This window comes from Danio aesculapii, chromosome 23 (genome assembly GCF_903798145.1).
Source record: "Danio aesculapii chromosome 23, fDanAes4.1, whole genome shotgun sequence".
NCBI lineage: Eukaryota > Metazoa > Chordata > Actinopteri > Cypriniformes > Danionidae > Danio > Danio aesculapii.
This window is the reverse complement of record NC_079457.1, coordinates 8,701,284-8,723,487: the sequence shown is the minus strand read 5'-3', so window position 1 is coordinate 8,723,487 and position 22,204 is coordinate 8,701,284. Positions and strand designations below refer to the sequence as shown.

Sequence of the window (22,204 nt, the reverse complement as noted above, 5' to 3'; positions counted from 1 at the left end):
GTCCATAACATGGCGGATTTGTAGTTCATGTGAATGAGAGTGTATTTGCCACCGATCTCTGGAGGTTAGATTGCTGGTAATCGTGACAAATACTATTATTTTAGGGGCTGTCTAATGGTCAGGAAGGCAAAAGGTTTATGTCGCTCACACTTAACTCGTTCTTTAGAATGTCATAATGTAAAACACAATATACAGTTGAAGTCAAAATGATTAGCCCTCCTATGATTTTATTTAATTATTTATTTATTTTATTACACTTTTTAAGTTATAAACAATTGCATCGGAACCTAGATGTTATACATTTGTAAATCTGCAGTCTGAATCCTGCTCTTTAAATGAAATTGCCAAAGCATTACTCACTTCTTACACTGTCATCTCAATCTTTGTATTTCCTCACTTCTGAAAAATTGAGAAGATCAATCTGATGGTGACAGATAAACTCTGGGGCGTGATGGAAAAGTTAGATGGTCACGGATGCGTCAGTCTGAGGGTTGAGGGATGATGTTTGTTTGTGCAGAAGTCAGAAAGACACAGAGCTGCAGGATACAGACCGACCCCATAGACGAGGAGTGGGCGGCACCAGAAGAGAGCATGAGATGCGTGGGACGGGGTGGGGCGCGTTTGCCAAGCGGTTTCACCAGGCATGTGGAGGATGGTTGTATCATCACCCAAAAAAATGAATCTCCTCGCTCAATCATAACAGCCGGGCACTGTGGATAACATGGTAACATTAGCATAAGGATATGTGGTGAACATAATGGAAATTATGCACGAAAAACTGACGAGATAATTTACCAGCTGTTCGGTTGGGTTTGGGCAAACAGCAAGGTACTTTTTCTGCCAAATGATGAATTTGGGGTTTGTCTTAAATGATTGTTGTTCTCCCCATTCTTGTTGATTTAAGAAATGCATAATGTAAGAATTACAGTGCAAAATGAGGAATGTTTTCTATGTATGTATATTTAAATATATATATATATATATGTGTGTGTGTGTATAAATATACATTTACCGGCCACTTTATTAGGTACAAATATCCAACTGCTCATTAACACAAAATTTCTAGTCAGCCAATCACATGGCAGCAACTCTATGGATTTGGGCATGTAGACATGTTCAAGACGATCTGCTGCAGTTCAAACCGAGCATCAGAATGGGGAAGAAAGAGCATTTAAGTGACTTTGAATGTGGCATGGTTGGGAATTTCACACACAACCATCTCTAGGGTTTACAGAGAATGGTCCGAAAAATATCCAGTGAGTGGCAGTTCTGTGAACCCAATTGCCTTGTTGATGCCAGAGGTCAGAGGAGAATGGCCAGACTGGTTCGAGCTGATAGAAAGGCAACAGTAACTCAAATAACCACTCGTTATAACCGAGGGATGCAGAACAACATCTATGAACACACAACACGTCTAACCTTGAGGCGGATGGGCTACAGCAGCAGAAGACCACACCGGGTGCCACTCCTGTCAGCTAAGAACAGGAAACTGAAGCTACAATTCACACAGGCTCACCAAAATTGGACAATAGATGATTGTAAAAACGTTGCCTGTCTCGATTTCTGTTGCGAGTCTCGATTTCTGCTGCAACATTCAGATGGCAGGGTCAGAATTTGGCATCAACACCATTAAAAGCATGGATCCATCCTGCCTTGTATCAATAATTCAGGCTGGTGGTGGTGGTGTAATGGGGTGGGGGATATTTTGTTTGCACACTTTGGGCCTGTTAGTACCAATTGAGCATTGTGTCAACACCACAGCCTACCTGAGTATTGTTGCTGACCATGTCCATCCCTTTATGACCACAGTGTACCCATCTTCTGATGGCTACTTCCAGCAGGATAACGCACCATGTCATAAAGCCCGAATCCTCTCAGACTGGTTTCTTGAACATGACAATGAGTTCACTGTACTCAAATGGCCTCCACAGTCACCAGATCTCAATCCAATAGAGCACTTTTGGGGTGTGGTGGAATGGGAGATTGGCATCATGGATGTGCAGCCGACAAATCTGCAGCAACTGCGTGATGCTATCATGTCAATATGGACCAAAATCTCTGAGGAATATTTCCAGTACCTTTTTGAATCTATGCCATGAAGGATTAAGGGACTTTTGAAGGCAAAAGGGGGTCCAACCTGGTATTAGTAAGGTGTAGCTAATAAAGTGGCCGGTAAGTGTTTATACACAGCTCAGCATAAATGAGTTGAAAATGAATATTTTTATCCATTTCTCAGGAAAATTTTGGTGCATTTGAACAAAACAGATTTATTAAACGGATATATTTATTAAAATAATATTTTAGTCATAGAACTTTTTTAGAAATAGAAAGAAAATACATATAAGTTCATGCAAAATATTGCAAAAAAAAAAACTAACTAAAAACTTTTAACACCATTTTATATATTTTTGGAACTTAAGTATGAAACGGCAATATTCACAAAAAAACCCCTACAATTTAAAGTCTATTTTGCTCATCAAAGCTGCATTTATCTGCGCAAATGTACAGTCCACACAATAATTTTCTTTCATTTCAAATTAAACTTATGTCTATAATAGCAAAGCTGAATTTTCGAGCTTCCAAAGAAACATATTACTGTCAATGTCAAATATTGTTTTAAATCTTTTGTAACATCAGAAATGTATTAACTCCAACTATCTAAATTTAATTATTAAAAAAAATACATTTTAATGAACATTTTTGAGTCTATACTCAAAGTTAGTATTGATTAATTGGTCACTGTACGATAAGATTTTAATAGTTAATGTATTTACTAACAACAACTTTAATTATTAATCATAGTTAATCAGACTAATGCATTATTAACATCCAAATTCATGCTTGTTAACATTAAGTAATGCACCGTATTAACCAACTGATAATGAACAACTTAGTTAATGGAAATTTCATTGTTTGTTCGTGTTAGTAATTGCAGTAACTAACATGAACTAATAAAACCTTATTGTAAAGTTATCGATTAATTAAATTTTACAGTAAATGAATGAATGGAAATGACTCCAGTTCACCAACTCTAAATGTAGACTTGTTTTTTAAACTAAAAGCCAATTAAAATAAGAGCAGCGTTTGATTTGATATGTCCAGCAAATCATCATAAAAATGTATCATTATTAATATTTTATATATTGGCCAGCCGTTCTGTTGGCTTATCAGGATGATGTGCTTTCGATGTGTTTAGCAGCCCAGAGATGATGCTTTATTGTGGGTAAAGATATACCAGAAGACAAGCTCTGCTTTTATTATGTTTGTCATGCAAATCAGCCATCAATAAAGCCTAATACAAATTAGCCAGGATATATTTGCCATGTTATCCATTAAATTGACGAGATTCAACATTGATATCACAGTTATTGCTTGGTTAGAAATCTTGTGAATACTCATGCAAATCCACAAAATACAGTAAAGGTTTATACCTAAAATACCTAAAGGTTTGTGCTTCATGATACAAAAAGTGTCTGTTATTCATATATTATCTTTCTATTCGGCTTTGTCCCTTGATTATTCTGGGGTCGCCACAGCGGAAAAAAACGCCAACTTGGGAAAACCCATTTGAACATGGGGAGAACATGCAAACTCCACACAGAAACGCCAACAGACCCAGCCAAGGCTCAAACTAGTGACCTTCTTGCTGTGAGGCGAATGTGCTACCCACTGCGCAACCGCGCTCCTGTTTTTTTATTTTTCAAATATTTCCCAAATGTTTAACAAAGCAAGGATTTTTTTTCACAGTATTTCCTATAATATTTTTTTCTTCTAAAGAAAGTCTTACTGATAGCAATTATTTGTCATGTGTCAAGGAAAACAGTTTAAAAGTATGACCCTTTCATTGTTTGCAAGATCACCAGATTGCCTGTGCCCACTGACTTACAAATTTCGGCCCTATCATACAATAAGGAGCAATAAGGTGCAAGATGTGTTTGGTGTGATTTGTTGCTATTTTTAGACCAGCGCAACCATAATTTTCAAGTTTTGCGCCACATTGTTTAAATAGCAAATCCATTCATGCCACTTTGTGGGCTTATGGGTGTTTTTTTGAGAAGCTGAAATAGACTGCGCCATTGACCAACTAAAAGCGGGTCTAAAGTCCAGCGCAGAGCGGTTGGTTATGCGCCTATACGGTTCAAACGCTTACACATTGCTTAATACACACAGGATGTACAGTAATACACACACATCTTTACATATGAAATAAATAAAGGATTAAAATGTTACAAAAATTATTATTTTCTACATAAATATAAAAACCACTGCTTGCATGTCTTCTTCTGGCTTTTTTCAGTTTATTCATGACAATTTGCATTTGTATAATGTTATTATTATTAGCAGTACTATTTATTAAATGCATAGTTATATTTGTTTTAATAAAAACTAGTTTAGATTTGTCCACCAGTCGGGTTTTGGAGACGTCTGCTTCACCATATGGGGGCATAAGAATAGGATGTGTGCTTGGATATAACTCGAGACTTCATTATTATTGTTCATTTATTCATTTTCTCGAAATTAGAACTGAATTTAGAAATAGATTTGAAGCAAATCGCTTAAAAAAATGAATTAAATATTTAGGCTAATAGATGTTTTCATGGGAGTGAGTTTCCACCATTTTCTTACTCCACGAAAGTAAAGAAGTAAAGTAAAAAGTAAAGTAAAGAGAAAGTATAGAGGCCGAAGGGAGGAGGCTCTGATTGGTTTAATGCACGTTATGCTGAAAATACACCCATAACTTATTATGAGAATAAGCACAACCCCGTTAGACCATGTGCCGGGGCGCAAAGCATATTTTTCCGAAGTGGATTCGGACATGCCCTTACTGCTTTTGCACCATGCGCTTTAGACTTTGCGCCTAGATTGTTAAAATAGAGCACTATATGTGTAACATTGTTAACCGTATGTATAAAAGTGGGTGACGCAGTGGCGCAGTAGGTAGCAGCAGGAAGGTCACTGGTTCGAACCTCGGCTGGGTCAGTTGGCTTTTCTGTGTGGAGTTTGCATGTTCTCCCTGCGTTCATGTGGGTTTCCTCCGGGGGCTCCGGTTTCCCCCACAAGTCCAAAGACATGAGGTATAAGTGAATTGGGTTGGCTAAATTGTCCGTAGTGTATGAGTGTGACTGAGTGTGTGTGTGGATGTTTCCCAGAGATGGGTTGCAGCTGGAAGGGCATCTGCTGCATAAAAACATGTGCTGGATAAGTTGTCGGTTCATTCCGCTGTGGCGACCCCGGATTAATTAAGGGACTAAGCCGAAAAGAAAATGAATGAATGAATGTGTAAAAGTGGAGGAACTGATGTAACAATGGTTTTAAAATCTTTTTTCCTTTCTTTTGTCTTTTTTTGTTCTGTTTTGTTTGCCTTTTCTTTATAGTTGTTGCTTTTTGTATTGTTTTATGTTGCTTTATGGTCAAAATAAAAATATAATATGCAGAAAAACTAAAATTAAAGAGAGTTTTTAATAAAATAAAATCATTTTATGGTCAATAGTATTACAGCCCCCCCCCCCCCCCTTTTTTTTTTTTTTTTTACTCTAACCTCACGAACCTAGTTAAGCCTTTAAATGTCACTTTAAACTGTATAGAAGTGTCTTGAAAAATATCTAGTCAAATATTCATAGTCATCATGGCAAAATCAGTTATTATGTTTAGAAATGTGTTGAAAAAAATGTCTCCGTTAAATAGAAATTGGGGGAAAAGTATGCAAATCTGACTTCAACGTATATATTTATATTATATTATTATATTAGTCTCTGTGCATATATATTTATTTAGAGAACAATGCACGTTTTGATACATCTGCGGTTCATAGATGATGCATGTAATGTTGTACAAAATATTTCTATATCTGGCTGATCCAGATATTAAACTCGTCAGATGTTGCATTGTAATATCAGATGCAGATGGGCTTTTGAAGTATTGGAAGTGGCATGGAGGCTGTTGCCATTAGATTTGGCATGACTGCACTGAGTGTATTAAACACACAAGCAATTTTCCCATTGAGTAATTTTCTCTGGCTGTCACAGTATGATTATTCCTGTCTTTCAACAGTCACTAAATCTAGCAATGTAAATAAGCGATGCCTGTAATCTTTCTGTGCGCCGCATACTAAACACCACATTACCAGACCTTTGTACAGTTTCTCTCATTCTATTACACTCAAGTAGTTCAGTCATCTAACTGAAAATTGGGGAACAAGTAGCACTTTTTGATGGAAACTTGTGTTTGACATGCACAGAACAAAAATATTTACAATAATTAGAATTGAATTCACAATTCTGAACTTTTTATTTAGACATTTTTGAACGCTGAGTGTTAAAGATATCAATTGTAAGATGCAAAGTTAAATTAAAAACAGTCTTGGGCCAGCTACTAGGAAAATGTTGTGAGCTTAGCTATTAGCTACTCTACTTAAAATGGAGCTTAACTACACTATAAGTTCTCCCCAAGGAAATGTAGAAAGCTAGGCTAAAAGCTACTTGACAAAAGTAGCTTAGCTACATCTAAGCTCTTTTTTTATTTTTCATTTTTAAAATCAAAGCAACTTCAATTGAAGTCAAACAGATCAATAAAACTGTCAATGAGGCATAATTGTTGAGTTCAGCAATTTACTGTAATTAATATGCTCTTCCAAACGTAAAATATACTACATTACAGCAAAACCAAAAAATCTAGCACATTTAAAATACTATAGTAATTTATAGTAAAGGGGAATATATAGGAAAGTGTATTATATTGTGTAAATATAGTATTTACAACACTTCGTTAATGAATTACACTACATAATGTAGTATCATTAGTAACTATCATGAACTAAAAGAACTTTAGCCTTTACTGCAGTACATCACCATTGTAAATCACAAGGAAAAAGAAATCGTCATTCTTGCCATCATATTGATTTACTTTTATCAGCTAGACACACGACATGACCTCACAGCTTTGTGAATGTGGGTGGCGTCACTTACTGATTCGAAATCAGTAAATGTAGCTTGTGTGGACGCTACTTGCTTAAAAAAATAGCTTCACTACTGAAAAGCTATTTGATTTAGAAAGTAGCGATGCTACTGAGAAATGTACTCAAGCTAGTAGTAGCCCAACACTCATTAAAAGGATGAAATATTACGATTTCTTATTGTTTTTAGTTGCACAAAATAAACGGAAATGTTGAATTCCGAAAAGTCAGGGTGACAAGAAGTAAATTCAAACTTTAAAAAGAATTTTGAAAAACTTCCAATCCAAAATGTAAACTCGGTCGGAATTGTAAGACTTAAAAAAAATTAAATTAAGAAAATTTAAGCAAATTTGTCACAAAAAAATTTCAAAATTGCAAAATGTAAACTCAGAATTTGTAATTAAAAAGCCCTAATTGCTAATTGTAACTTAGAATTTTGAACCAAAGAGTGGAACTAATTTGTGAGATGCAAATTTTTAAAAAAGAAATTAAAAAAATGTCTGTGACATATCTCAGAATTCTAAGAAAAATAGTAAGAATTGTAGGATGTAAACGTATGACTGTTGAAAAAAAAGTCACAATAGTAAAAAAAATCTATGTTTTTTATATAAACGTCTAATCTTTTTAAATATAAACTTAGTTCCAGGGCATTAAGAAACATAAATTCAAATCTAGTTAATGTCGATTGAGAGTGACTGCTTTGATGTCATAACAACATCAAATTAACATCAAAGATTGGCCTCAAAAACATGTCAAAATCATTTTGGGTCTTTTAGAATGTTTTGTTTGCAAAAATAAAGCAGAACATACCAAAACCACAGTTTGAGACAGCAATCCATGCTTTTATGACCACTCTGTTAGATTACTGTAATGCATTGTATGTGGGGAGTAGCAAATGGTGCAAAATACTGCAGCACGTCTGTTTACTGGTACTTGTAAATATGACCACATTTCCCCGTGTTAGCATTTCATTAGTTGCCAGTGCATTTTAGAATACAATTTAAGATTGTTTGTTTTTAAATCTCAAAGTGGTCTTGCTCCACTTCATATCTCTGAGCTGATACACCCCTATAAACCATACCTGCCAACATTCGGATCTTAACATCCGGGAGATTTTATCCGGGGGTGCGCGCGAAGTGAAGAGAGGGGTGTGGGTGGGGTAAGGTGCGCGCAAACCTAAGAGCGGGGGTGAGGGTGTGCACGAACTGGGGAGCAGGTATGAAGGTATGCGTTGGTGCGCATGGGGACTGAACCAAAAAAAAAAAAAAGGGGGGGGGGGGATCCGGGAGACAGAACTAGCTATATTTTACTTTATATTTTATGTATTTGATATACAATTATGCTCTGTTGTATATTTCTGTACAGCACTTTGGCTCACTTCAGTGTTTTTTAAATTGCTCTATACATAAAGTTTGACTTGACTGACTGACTGTCAATTTGATGTCGTTTTGACATCAAGGTACAGTTTAAGTACATTATAAGAATACAAAATGCATTGTACATCAAAGTTTTGACATCAAATCGATTAGCATTTTTCATGTGTTTTTTTTATATCGTTTTAACATCAAGGTTGTTTAAATGCATTGTAAGAAAGCAAAATGCGTTATACACTTGGAATTGAAGCCTTAAGATGAATAAAACCTTTCTTATATAATACTTTTTGTGTCATTAAATTGGTGGTCAAAAGGGCATCAATGTGTAAATGTCAAATGGACATCAAGGTTTTGACATCAAATCAGTTAGCATTTTTGACATGTTTTTGATGTTGTTTTGATATAAAAATTAGAAGAATTTTATTCGGGAAGAAGCGGCTTGAATATTATGCTAGAAATATCTCCATTTCTATTATGGATGACAGAAAAATATTATACGTTTTGAAAGACACGAGGGCGAGTAAATGATGACAAAATGTTCATTTCGGAAAGAGCTGTTCTTTGAAGGCGGTGGATTCAGTTTTTGTAGATGATGAAGGTTAGCGATGTTAGCTTTGGAAAGTGTGCTCGGCATGTTACTGCCAGAATCACAGTCCTGTGACTCAGAGGCAATCTGGAGAAAAAGCCCTGGAGCAAAGCTGTGATCTCGCTGCGTCAGAGAGGAATAAACGCTTCAAACTCACTGCTACCGATGCTGCGGTTCAAAGGTTCGCTCTTCTATTTTTCATTCTGTCCATCCGCATCGCATCTGACAAGGAATAGTTCACCAACAAGAAAACTGTGTCATTGTTTACTCATCCACTTGTTGTTCGAAAAAATGTTGGCATTCTTTCTTCCGTGGAGGAGAATGTGTTGGACAATGAAACGGCACCGTGAACATACAATAGAAAATACATTTAACTCACAAAAGTATATCTCAAGGTACACAGTAGGCAACATTCAAAGTGAATCAAAAATGTTTTAAAAAATTATCCTAAGAATGGATGTTGTTCAATAATTTTAAGACGACTTCGATGAAAGGTGATGATCCACTTCAAATGTTGACTACTGTATTTTTGATAGCTTTTAAAGCACTGAAGTTGAACAAAAGAGTGAAAACAAATTGTGAGATGCAAATACTGAATTCTTTTTTAAAAGAGAGATTAAAAAATGTCTGTGACAAGTCTCAGAATTCCAAGAAAAATAGTAAGAATTGCAGGTAGTAAACTTTAAATTGTTGAAAAAAAAAAAAATATATATATATATATATATATATATATATATATACACTATACAAATATACAAACTTAATTCCAGGGCAAAACAAAGCTTTCCCAGCAGGCCCCTTAATCTTAAAATAACATCAAAAAACACATCAAAAATTCAAATATACTTGATATAAATGGCCTCAAAAATTATGTTGAATCATTTTGGGTCTTTTAGAATGTTTGGTTTGCAAAAATAAAGCAGTACATACCAAAACCACAGTTTGAGACAGTAATCCATGCTTTTATGACCACTCTGTTAGATTACTGTAATGCACTGTATGTGGGGAGTAGCGGGTTTGCAAATGGTGCAAAATGCTGCACCACGCCTGTTAACTGGTATTTGTAAATATGCCCCCCCCCCCCCCCCTCGTTCTCTTAAGTCAGACAAAAACAAAACCTAAGCTTTGATGGGACCGTGCTTTCGCTGTGGTAGGTCCTAGACTATGGAATGCTTTGCCTCTGCCCATTAAATTGTTTTAATTTGAATCAGCTCTTTTATTTCTTTTTTCGTTTTAACTTATATGCCTTTTTAGAAGTTTAGCTATCTTTTAGCTAATATATTATGTATTAGGTCTCACTTTGCTTAGACAAAAGTCTTGTCACTGAACAGAAATAATGTAGAGTATAGAATATAAAGTCATGCTGCAGTGGAAACAGAATAAATATTGTGTATGACTCCCATGAGCTTAGAGGACTGCATCCATACATCTCTGCAATGACTCAAATAACTGATTAATAAAGTCATCTGGAATGGCAAAGAAAGTGTTCTTGCAGGACTTCCAGAGTTCGTTAAGATTCATTAGATTCATCTTCAATGCCTCCTTCTTCATCTTACCCCAGACATGCTCAATAATGTACATTTCTGGTGACTGGGCTGGCCAATCCTGGAGCACCTTGACCTTCTTTACTTTCAGGAACTTTGATGTGGAGGCTGAAGTATGAGAAGGAGCGCTATCCTGCTGAAGAATTTGCCCTCTCCTGTGGTTTGTAATGTAATGGGCAGCACAAATGTCTTGATACCTCAGGCTGTTGATATTGCCATCCACTCTGCAGATCTCTCACACACCCATATACTGAATGTAATGTAAATTTTAAATAAAACATTTTATTATCTTTTATTTAATGTTTACAATGTAAATCCTATTAGATCCACTTACTTGGTAAACAAAGCAAGTCTCTCTTATAATATATCTACTAAAAGAGAAAATATTACATTACAAACTGGATTGTAAATAAATCATATGAACATTTTCATATTAGCCAATAATATTACTGGAATTAATAAAAAAACTGAATAAATAAACATTTACACCAGTAAAAATCTGCAGATTTCTGTGCATGCAGATTCCACGTGGGCTTACTGATAAATTATGCCAGCTTATTACTCCACCTGTTGCCATTTTCCACACACGTCTTCCTGTGGCTGAGTGAGTTTGTTGACCTGGTGTTCTCATCCACTTATTCTCATATCACTCCCACTTTGACGCTCCACCTTCCTTAAGATAAAGGCTGGCGTGAGTGGAAGATAAAAGCGGGAAAGGCAGTGAATGCTCAGTGGTTTTAGTGCATGCTTAATTTGACAGGTCGGAAACAAAAGGCAAAGCGTGATCATTATCTGTTGGCGACTGATCGTGCAGGTGCCTAATAAGCATGCAGTGACGCACCCGCTTCCTGATTTTAGCAGCCCGAAGGCTCCTATCTTGGACCCTGAACACACAGGGCCGCAGACACTAATTTGTGACTTGTGAACCCATTACAGCTTAATCATGGTAATTGATTTAATTAGTTTGGACACTGGCCATGAGGGAATGAAGCATCTGGGAGCAGCCTTGAGCGCCAATCCAAATCAAATTGAGAATTACTTTTAAATTCAAATTGAGTCTGAAAAAAATTTAATGACAAGGGGCTCTATTTTAATGATCTAAGCGCAAAGTCTAAAGCGCATAGAGCAAAAGCATTAAGGTGTGTCCAAATCTACTTTTGCTATTTTAAGACAGGAAAAATATGCTATGGTCTAACAGGGTTCAGCTTATTCTCTTAATGAGTTATAGGTGTGTTTTGAGAATAAACCAATCAGAGTCTCATCTCACATTCCCTTTGAGAGACAGTTGTGTCGCGCCATTGCACATTTGCTATTTACATGGCGGACTTTGTAAGTGGAAAAACTGAACACTTTACTAGCAAGAAAACAGTTAAACAGACCATCTACAGTGTGAGGATAAAGAACAAGCCTCCTCAATTCAGCCTCTTTACTTTCTCTTTACTTCACTTTTACTCTTTACTCCTTTACTTTTGTGAATAAGGTACAATGGTGTTGGACTCACTCAATTGAAGACATACATTAGCCTGTATATTTAATTTCGTTTGTTAAGCCCAAAGATTTGTTTCAAAACTATGTCTAAATTCAGTTTTAATTTCCAGCAAATGAATAAATTAATAATAATGAAGTGTGGTCAAAAAACTGAGTTAAATTCAAACACACGTCCTGTGTGTCTGAGAATCATCAGTAGTTTACAGAATGAAACACAAATTATATTTTACTTAAAATATATTTTACTTGGACACAAGCACATGATTATAAATTGTATATCTAGTGAAAAAGAGAGAATGTAGAGAATCTTCAAGCGGTCTTTCAGTTTTTGCCTTACATGCTATAAATTAGCTGTATAACCAATAAACATATGTAATAAATGCAGCCAGTTCTTAATTGTTGTCTAACCTAGTCTGGATGGTGAATGTTTTTGATTTGAGCTCAAGACTTCAGATCCATTTAGTTTTCTCATTCTCATTGTGCCAAAGGTTGAATAAACTCCACTTGTGTAGGTGAACATTTGAGACGGGTTTGATAAAGAGGTGTTGGAAGCGCTTGAGTTATTCATTTTCACACTCTTACTTGGATGGAAATGCATCCTGTCGCAGGCTATCACAGGCTAAGATGTTTGTGTGCCAAGATATTCTGTTCACTTGTTTCGCAAGGGTTTGTTCCTTGGCAGAACACAGAGCAGCTTAGCTGAAGCTCCCAGATGCTCCAAAAACAGCAGATTAAAGAGATGTAAAGAAATGCCCTGCGCGGTCAAAAAACAATGTTATTTGATGAAACAATTCAAACAATGAAGCATTTTTTAAAAATCATTTACTAACCATTTTCTGTAAATTTTAATCCAGTCTTATCTGTTAAAATGCAAAGCAGTTAACAAGCTCAAAGTTAAATCTGATACAATACACAAGTTGTACCAGAGGCAACTGGGGAAATGTATAGCTCTCTTTTTCTAGATGGACAGGTGGATGGGCAGATGGATGGACGATGAATGTATAGATAATAGATAGAATGGATGGATGGGTAGATAGATGCAAGGATAGATCAATGATGGATGGATGGATGGATGGATGGATGGATGGATGAACGGATGGACGGATATATAGGTAACGGATGAATGGATAGATGCATGGATAGATCGATGATATATGGATGGATGGACGATGAATGTATAAATAATAGATAGGATGGATGGATGGATGACAGATGGGTGGATGGCTGGATAGATGAGCAGATGGATGGACAATGAATGTATGCATAATAGATAGAATTGATTGATGGATAGATGCATGGATAGATCAATGATATATGGATGGATGGATAATCCATTATATATGGATGGATGCATAATCCATATGGATGGATGGATAAGAGATGGGTGTATGGATGGATGGACAGAGGGATGGATGGCTGAATGTATAGATAATATATAGAATGGATGGGTAGATAGGTGCATGGATAGATCAATGGTGGATGGGTAGATGGATGGACGGATGGATTGATGGATATAGATAACAGATGGATGGATAGCTGCATGGATAGATCAATGATATATGGATGGATGGACGGATGGAGAGATGGATGGACGATGAATCTATAAATAATGGATAGAATGGATGGATGAATGGATGACAGATGGGTGGATGGCTGGATAGATGACCAGATGGATGGACAATGAATGTATGCATAATAGATAGAATTGATTGATGGATAGATGCATGGATAGATCAATGATATATGGATGGATGGATAATCCATTATATATGGATGGATGCATAATCCATATGGATGGATGGATAAGAGATGGGTGTATGGTTGGATGGACAGAGGGATGGATGGCTGAATGTATAGATAATATATAGAATGGATGGGTAGATAGGTGCATGGATAGATCAATGGTGGATGGGTAGATGGATGGACGGATGGATTGATGGATATAGATAACAGATGGATGGATAGCTGCATGGATAGATCAATGATATATGGATGGATGGATAATCCATTATATATGGATGGATGCATAATCCATATGGATGGATGGATAAGAGATGGGTGTATGGATGGATGGACAGAGGGATGGATGGCTGAATGTATAGATAATATATAGAATGGATGGGTAGATAGGTGCATGGATAGATCAATGGTGGATGGGTAGATGGATGGACGGATGGATTGATGGATATAGATAACAGATGGATGGATAGCTGCATGGATAGATCAATGATATATGGATGGATGGACGGATGGAGAGATGGATGGACGATGAATCTATAAATAATGGATAGGATGGATGGATGGATGGATGACAGATGGGTGGATGGCTGGATAGATGAGCAGATGGATGGACACAGAATGTATGCATAATAGATAGAACTGATTGATGGATAGATGCATAGATAGACCAATGATATATGGATGGATGGATAATCCATGATATATGGATGGATGCATAATCCATATGGATGGATGGATAAGAGATGGGTGTCTGGATGGATGGACAGAGGGATGGATGGCTGAATGTATAGATAATATATAGAATGGATGGGTAGATAGGTGCATGGATAGATCAATGGTGGATGGGTAGATGGATGGATGGACGGATGGATTGATGGATATAGATAACAGATGGATGGATAGCTGCATGGATAGATCAATGATATATGGATGGACGAACGGACGGACGGACAGATAGATAGAACAGTGATGTACGGATAAATCCATGAATGGACAGAAGGACGGATAAATGGATGTATGGACAGATGAGTTTATAGATAATAGATGGATAGATTTTTTTTTCTTTTTCTGACTATATAATAATTGTAATAACACTGCTGGACAGTGTGTGTGTTCAAAACAGTCAGCCAAAATGCCAGTGGAATTGACTGCTGCACTCTACTGGATTTAAAATCTCAGGCCTCCCCCCCAAAAAAGTAAACAGAGGATTATTGATTAGCTGAACCCGGGAGGTTTGTGTCCATTAGAAAGTCCTTTTTAGTGCATTACAGAGGAAAAGGGACATGAGTGATGTCATCAGCCGAGCCGAACATCTCACAGGCAGCCACTTATTATAATAGCATTTGCTTCATCTTGTTACCTCTTCCGGATAGGTCTTTCATTTTAGTGGCCGAGTTCATTTATCTATTTTATTGTGCATTTTGTTTGTCCTGAAATTGGTTTGCTTGGTTGAATGTGCCACTAACATTTTGTCACATCCAGTTTTTAAAGGAAGACTCTGGAATTTTTTTTAATCACATCTATTGTACGGTACATTGAGGCACTTACAATGTAAGTAAACAAGGCCAGATATTCACTCTTAACCACAAAAATATGTAAACATTATTTAAAAATCACTTACTATTGATTTATTGATACTATCAGTCTTGTCTATTAAAATGCAATACAATTAACACTATAAAAATAAACAAGCTGTACCACACGAATGATTAAAGGAGATTTGAGATTTTAAGCCTCACATTAAATCTCTTGAAATTCGGGAAAGTTGACAACATTTTAAGTGCATCATTAGATGGATGGATGGATGGATGGATGGATAGACGGACAGACAGATAGATAGATAGATGGATGGATGGATGGATATATGGATGGATGGAGCTTTTTTCTAGATGGATGGATGGACAGATTGAATCATGCATAGATAACAGATGGATGGGTGGATGAATGGATGGGCAGATTGAGAGATGCATAGATAACAGATGGATGGATGGGTGGACAGAGGGATGAATATATAAATAATAGATCGATTCATGGATAGATCAATGACAAATGGATGGGTGGATGGATGGGTAGATTGAGGAATGGGTGGATAGATGGATTGAATGTATAGATAGATCAATAATATATGGATGGAAGGATGGATGGATAGATAGACGGATGGATGGAAGGATGGATGGATGGATGGATGAATGTATAGATACTAGATAGAATGGATGGATTTATAGATGCACAGATCAATGGTGGATGGATGGATGGGCAAATTGAGAGATACTTAGATAACAGATGAATAGATAGATTGAAAGATGGATGAAGGAAGGACATATGGATAGATGGACAGAGGGATGTATGTATAAGCAATATATAGATTCATGGATGGGTCAATGATAAATGGATGGATGATGGATGGGTAGATTGAGGAATGGATGGATGGATGTATAGATAGACGGATGGATGAATGGACAGATGGATGGATTGATGAATGATTAGATAATAGAAAGAATGGATGGATAGATAGATAGATGCATGGATAGCTTAATGGTGGATAGATGGATGAATGGATAGATGGATGGGCAGATTGAGAGATGCATAGATAACAGCTGGACAGATTGAGAGATGTAAAGATAACAGATGGATGGGTGGGCAGATTGAGAGATGTATAGATAATGGATGGATGGATGGATGGATGGATAGACAGAAGGTTGGATGGATGGATGAATGGACAGAGTGATGAATGTATAAATAATAGATGGATTCGTGGATAGATCAATGATAAATGGATGGATAGATAGATTGAGGAATGGGTGAGTAGATGGATAGATTGAGAGATGGATGTATAGATAACAGATGCATGGATAGATCAATTATATATTGACGGATGGATAGATGGATGGATAGATAGACAGATGGATGGATGGATGAATATATAGACAATAGATAGAATGGATGGATAGATGCATGGATAGATCAATGGTGGATGGATGGATTGATGGATAGATGAATGGATAAATGCACAAATGGAGGCACGGATGCATAAATAAATGCATGAATGGTGATAGATAGATAGAGGAATGGGTGGATAGAAGGATGGACAGATTGATGGATGTAAAGAAACAGATGGATAAAAGCATCAATTATATATGAATGAATGGATAGAGGGATGGATGGATATAGATGTATTGGTGTATAGATAGATGGATGGGTGGATGGATAGATCAAGGATAAATGTGCTGTCAAATGTATAATGTGCTATCCATGTCGTTGCTCAGGTCACTCTGTGAGAGGACACTCTGGACTCCGGCATGTGACTGAGCTGAAAGATGACTTTACTGGCAGGCGATGGTTCGGATTATGACTACAGTGCCCTGAGCTGCACCTCCGACACCTCTCTGAACGCTCCACCTGTCCACGAGCAGGAGGCCCTCAAGGGGGTTTATTACAAACGGGCGCAGCGACTGCCTCCAACCGACCCAAACTTCTCAGATGCCCTGCATCCTGACACCAACCTGCCGTCCTGCGCCCAGAGGCTACATGTCATCATCAATGTGGGCGGCCTGCGCTACCAGTTCCCCTGGACCACTCTGGAGGATTTCCCCCTATCACGTTTGGGACAGTTGCGTCTGTGCAGTACTTTCGATGAAATCATGCACATATGCGACGATTATGACGTGGTCCACAACGAGTTCTTTTTTGACCGGAGTCCCTGTGCCTTTCGCACCATCCTGACCTTCCTACGCGCCGGGAAACTGCGCTCTCTGCGGGAGATGTGCGCTCTGTCCTTCCAGGAGGAGCTGCTTTACTGGGGTGTCCCAGAGGAGAGTCTGGAGTGGTGCTGTCGGCGGAGGCTCCTGCAGCGGGTGGAGGAGTGTGATGAGCTGGAGCGCGTGGCGGAGGAGGACGAGGAGGATGAAGACGACAGCGAGAGCGGTTTGGCCAGAGAGTCTCGTCTGGGACGCTGCATGGGGAAACTGAGGGACATGGTGGAGAAACCACATTCAGGGCTGCCAGGGAAGATCTTCGCCTGTCTGTCGGTCCTGTTTGTCACAATAACTGCCATCAATCTGTCCATAAGCACCATGCCTGCCATGAGAGAGGAGGAGGAGACTGTGAGTATGCTTTAATTTGATTACAAGTGATATTTGTAATTTTATTTTCTATTTAGGAGCGAGAGTGCGATTTAAAGTTATAAGTAATAATAAAAAATACAGAGTCTTTGTCAGTCCAGTTTTCAGAGTTGAAGTTCAGTTTAGTTCAGTTCAGTGTGGTTTGATTTTTACTGCTAAAAGTCCAAACACTGAAGAGCAAATCCATCAATGCGCAGCTCTACAAGTCCCAAACCAAACAAGCCAGTGGTGACAGCGGCGAGGAACAAACTTCACCAATTGACGAAAGTGAAGGAAAAAAACCCTGAGGGAAACCAGGCTCATTTGGGAACGACCATTTCTTCTCTCTATCCTAACTTCTCGTGCAGAGCTGCAGTCTAAATATATATGTATTTTTACTTTCTATTTGTACTTGTATACAGTGCATTGGGAAAGTATTCATAGCGCTTTATTTTTCCACATTTTTTAATGTTACAGCCTTATTCCAAAATGGATTCAATTAATTTATTTCCTCAAAATTCTACACACAATACCCCATAATGACAATGTGAAAAAAGAGTTTTTGAAAATTGTTGCAAATTTATAAAAAATAAAAAACCTAAAAAATCACATGTACAGAAATATTCACAGCCTTTGCTCAATACTTTGTTGATGCACCTTTGGCAGCGATTACAGCCTCAAGTCTTTTTGAATATGATGCCACAAGCTTGGCACACCTGTCCATTCCTCTTTGCAGTACCTCTCAAGCTCTATCAGATTGGATGGGAAGCGATGGTGTACAGCCATTTTCAGATCTCTCCAGAGATGTTCAATAGGATTTAGGTCTGGGCTCTGGCTGGGCCACTCAAGGACATTCACAGAGTTGTTGTAAAGCCACTTCATTGATATTTTGGTGGTGTGCTTAGGTTCATTGTCCTGTTGGAAGATGAACCGTCGCCCCAGTCTGAGGTCAAGAGCACTCTGAAGCAGGTTTTCATTCAGGATGTCTCTGTACATTGCTGCATTCATCTTTCCCTCTATCCAGACTAGTCTTTCAGTTACTGCTGCTGAAAAACATCCCCACAGTATGATGCTGTCACCACCATGCTTCACTGTAGGGATGGTATGAGCCTGGTGACGAGCAGTGCCTGGTTTTCTCCAAACATAACGCTTGCCATTCACTCCAAAGAGTTAAATTTTTGTCTCATCAGACCAGAGAATTTTGTTTCTTATGGTCTGAGAGTCCTTCGGGTTCATTTTGGCAAATTCCAGGCGGGGAGTGACTTCCGTCTGGCCATTCTACCGTACAGGCCTGATTGGTGGATTGCTGCTCAGATGGTTGTCCTTCTGTAAGGTTTTCCTCTCGCCACAGAAGAACGCTGCAGCTCAGACAGAGTGACCATCAGGTTATTGATCACCTCCCTGACTAAGGCCCTTCTCCCCCGATCACTCAGCTTAGATAGCCGGTCAACTCTAGGAAGAGTCCTGGTGGTTCAAACATCTTCCACTTACAGATGATCAAGGCCACTGTGCTTATTGGAACTTTCAGAGCAGCAGAAAATTTTCTGTAACCTTCCCCAGTCTTGTGCCTCGACACAATCCTGTCTAGGAGGTCTACAGACAATTCCTTTGCCTACGTGCTTGGTTTGATCTTTGACATGCACTGTCAACCCTGGGACCGTATATAGACAGGTGTATGCCTTTTCAAATCATGTCCAATCAACTCAATTTACCACAAGTGAACTCCAATTAAGTGCTGAAACATCTCAAGAATAATCAATGGAAACATAATGTACCTGAGCTCAATTTAGAGCTTCACGGCAAAGGCTGTCAATACTTATGTACATGTGACTATTCAGGTTTTTTGTTATTAATACATTTGCAACAATTTCGAAAATTATATTTCCTATTTCGCTCTCTTTTTAGAAATAAAAAAATAAAATGACAAATATCACTTTCAAATATAAAAGAATGAATGACTACACATGTGAAGTCTGTTTAATATAGGTAGTCGTTCATTCCTTTATATTTGATATTTTACATTTGAACTAGTCTAGTTTTGTACAATTTAGATTCAGATTTTCACTGCCTGCACAAATTTAGCCTTGTTTTAGCCCAGGCATCTATGTTTTATAGAAGCCCATTTCTGCCCGGTAAGAAAAACAAAATCATGTCTTAAAGTCTAAATTATGAGATAAAAAGTTAAAATTATGACTCAAGAAGTCAAAATTCTGACAGCCAAATAAAGATATTGAGTTATAAAGTCGAAATTATGAGATGTCAAAAATGTGAAATTTAAAAAGTCGGTATCACTTTATTTTAGCTCATTATGTTGAATTTAAGCTACACTGCATCTACATCCCAACTAATTATCATTATAAAATAATTAGACAGGTTGGGGTTGGGGTTAGGGTTAGTGTAAGTTGACATGTACTTGTAAAGTTTTATAGTCAGTTAAATGTTACAGCCTTATTCCAAAATGGATTAAATTCATTTGTTTCCCCAAGATTCTACACACAATACCCCCTAATGACATTGTAAAAAAAGCTTTTTGTTTATTTTAAGTAAAAATATAGACATTTTAAGTCATAATTTTGACTATTTGATCTTGTAATTTTGATTTTGTAAGTCATAACAACTTTAAGTCATAATTGTAACTTTTTATCTAGTAATTTTGACTCTTTAAGGCCTATGAGAAACTAACTGTAATTCTTACTACCTGTCATAATTTTAAGTAAAATTTGAGACATTTTAACTCAAAATTATGGGGTTTTTATTTTTTCTAGTAATTTTAAACCATAATTTCACGTTATGTAAAATTTTACCTTTTTATTGTGTAATTTTGACTTTTTAAGGCTTATGAGAAACAATTCCTAATTTTCAGTAAAAATTTTGACATTTTAACTCATAATTCTGACTTTTTATCAAGTATATTTGATTTATAAGCCATAATTTCACTTTATCATACAATTTTAACTTTTAATCTTGTCGTTTTTACTTTTTAAGTCTTATGAGAAACTTATGTAATCCTTACTGACTTCGTCATCATTTTAAGCAAAAATCTAAACATTTTAAGTCATAATTAAGACTTTTTAAATGAGTAATTTTTACTTTAAGTCATAATTTTGATTTTATAAGCCGTAATTTCACTTTATCATAGAATTTATCTCTCAATATCACATTTTCAACTTTTTATCTTGTCATTTCAACACCTGACAGCAACAACCTTGCATAATGTTTGGATGTCAATTAAATGTCTTTCAAACACAAAATTGTCCCAATAGTGTTACCAAAATACCTGTAATTCAGGTTTGCTTCTGAAGGTCTAGCTTCCTGTAGAGTGTATTTGGAAATCAAACACATGTGAACCAGCTAATCAGGGTCTTGAAGTTCACTTGAAATTAGACCCAGGTGTCTGAGGCTCATCTCTGCAGGAATAAAGAGCAAGATTCAGCACACTCACATTCATCAAGTTCATAGTCAACCAAAGGACATCTGCTCCAGCATATACGCTTCTGCTAAAGCAAAGGTCATCTTTTTCCAGAAATAATTTGCGGCAATTAGACCGACTGGCACGTTAAAACCAGCCCTTTTGCTAATCGAATTAAGTCGCCCATTGTCTCGGCTCACATCAGTCACTGGAATAATGAAAATGGCTGCTCCTGGAACAGAGGAAAACAAAGCATTGCAAATTCAATTAGGCATTAAACCAACATACTGTAGCTACGGCATGACGGAGGCTCCTATTTTTATCAGTTATGTTCGTTGTGTGTGGCATAGGCTATTTATAGGAATCTGACGTGAGGGGGAAAAAATTGTAGGAATTTTTCCCGCACGTTTTATCATTTTGTTTACAGTACTTTCTGAATAATTTTGTTTGATAATTTAGCATTGCCTTCATCTGGATTCTTGTTGATATTTAGAATAGGGTTAATTTGAATTGTCACATTTTACAATAAGCTTTCATTAGTTAATGTTAGTTAATGGCTGCGTCCGAAACCACTTACTACTCAGTAGGTACTGCATTTAAATTTAAACGTACTACTTGGCCGTTTGAAAAGTACGTTCTATACAGTATGAATGTAAGAAGTATGACTGGAATTCGGACGTACTACATCCTCCATTTTGTCATGGTCACGTGACCTACCTGCGTCACTTCACTCCCATCATGAATTCTCTAGCGGGGCATCATGGGATAGCGCGTGCTTGGGATGCGCGCTTCAGAATCTCACCAGGAGTAGTAAGTCATCCGAGTACTTCTCGCATACTGATTTTCGAATTGTTTGAATTCGGACATACCACTCGGCTCGCATACTGATTTTAGCGTACTATATAGTATGGAAGTATTTGGTTTCGGACGCAGCCAATGTGTTTACTTGCATGACCTAATAATGAACCGTGCATGTACAGCATTTATTAAACATAGCTCAACATTTACTTTT

General features: G+C 37.2%; 1 protein-coding gene across 1 annotated transcript in view; it reads left to right on the top strand.

The window, feature by feature from the left end:
* The window catches only part of kcng1 (potassium voltage-gated channel, subfamily G, member 1), a 49,432-nt gene that overhangs the window by 22,225 nt on the left and 5,003 nt on the right, over nucleotides 1-22,204 (top strand). Inside the window, exon 2 of the mRNA XM_056449511.1 lies at nucleotides 16,950-17,786. Within this exon, the coding sequence (XP_056305486.1) occupies nucleotides 17,001-17,786 (786 nt within the window). The 5' untranslated portion in view covers nucleotides 16,950-17,000. The remainder of the gene's footprint in view (nucleotides 1-16,949; nucleotides 17,787-22,204) is intronic.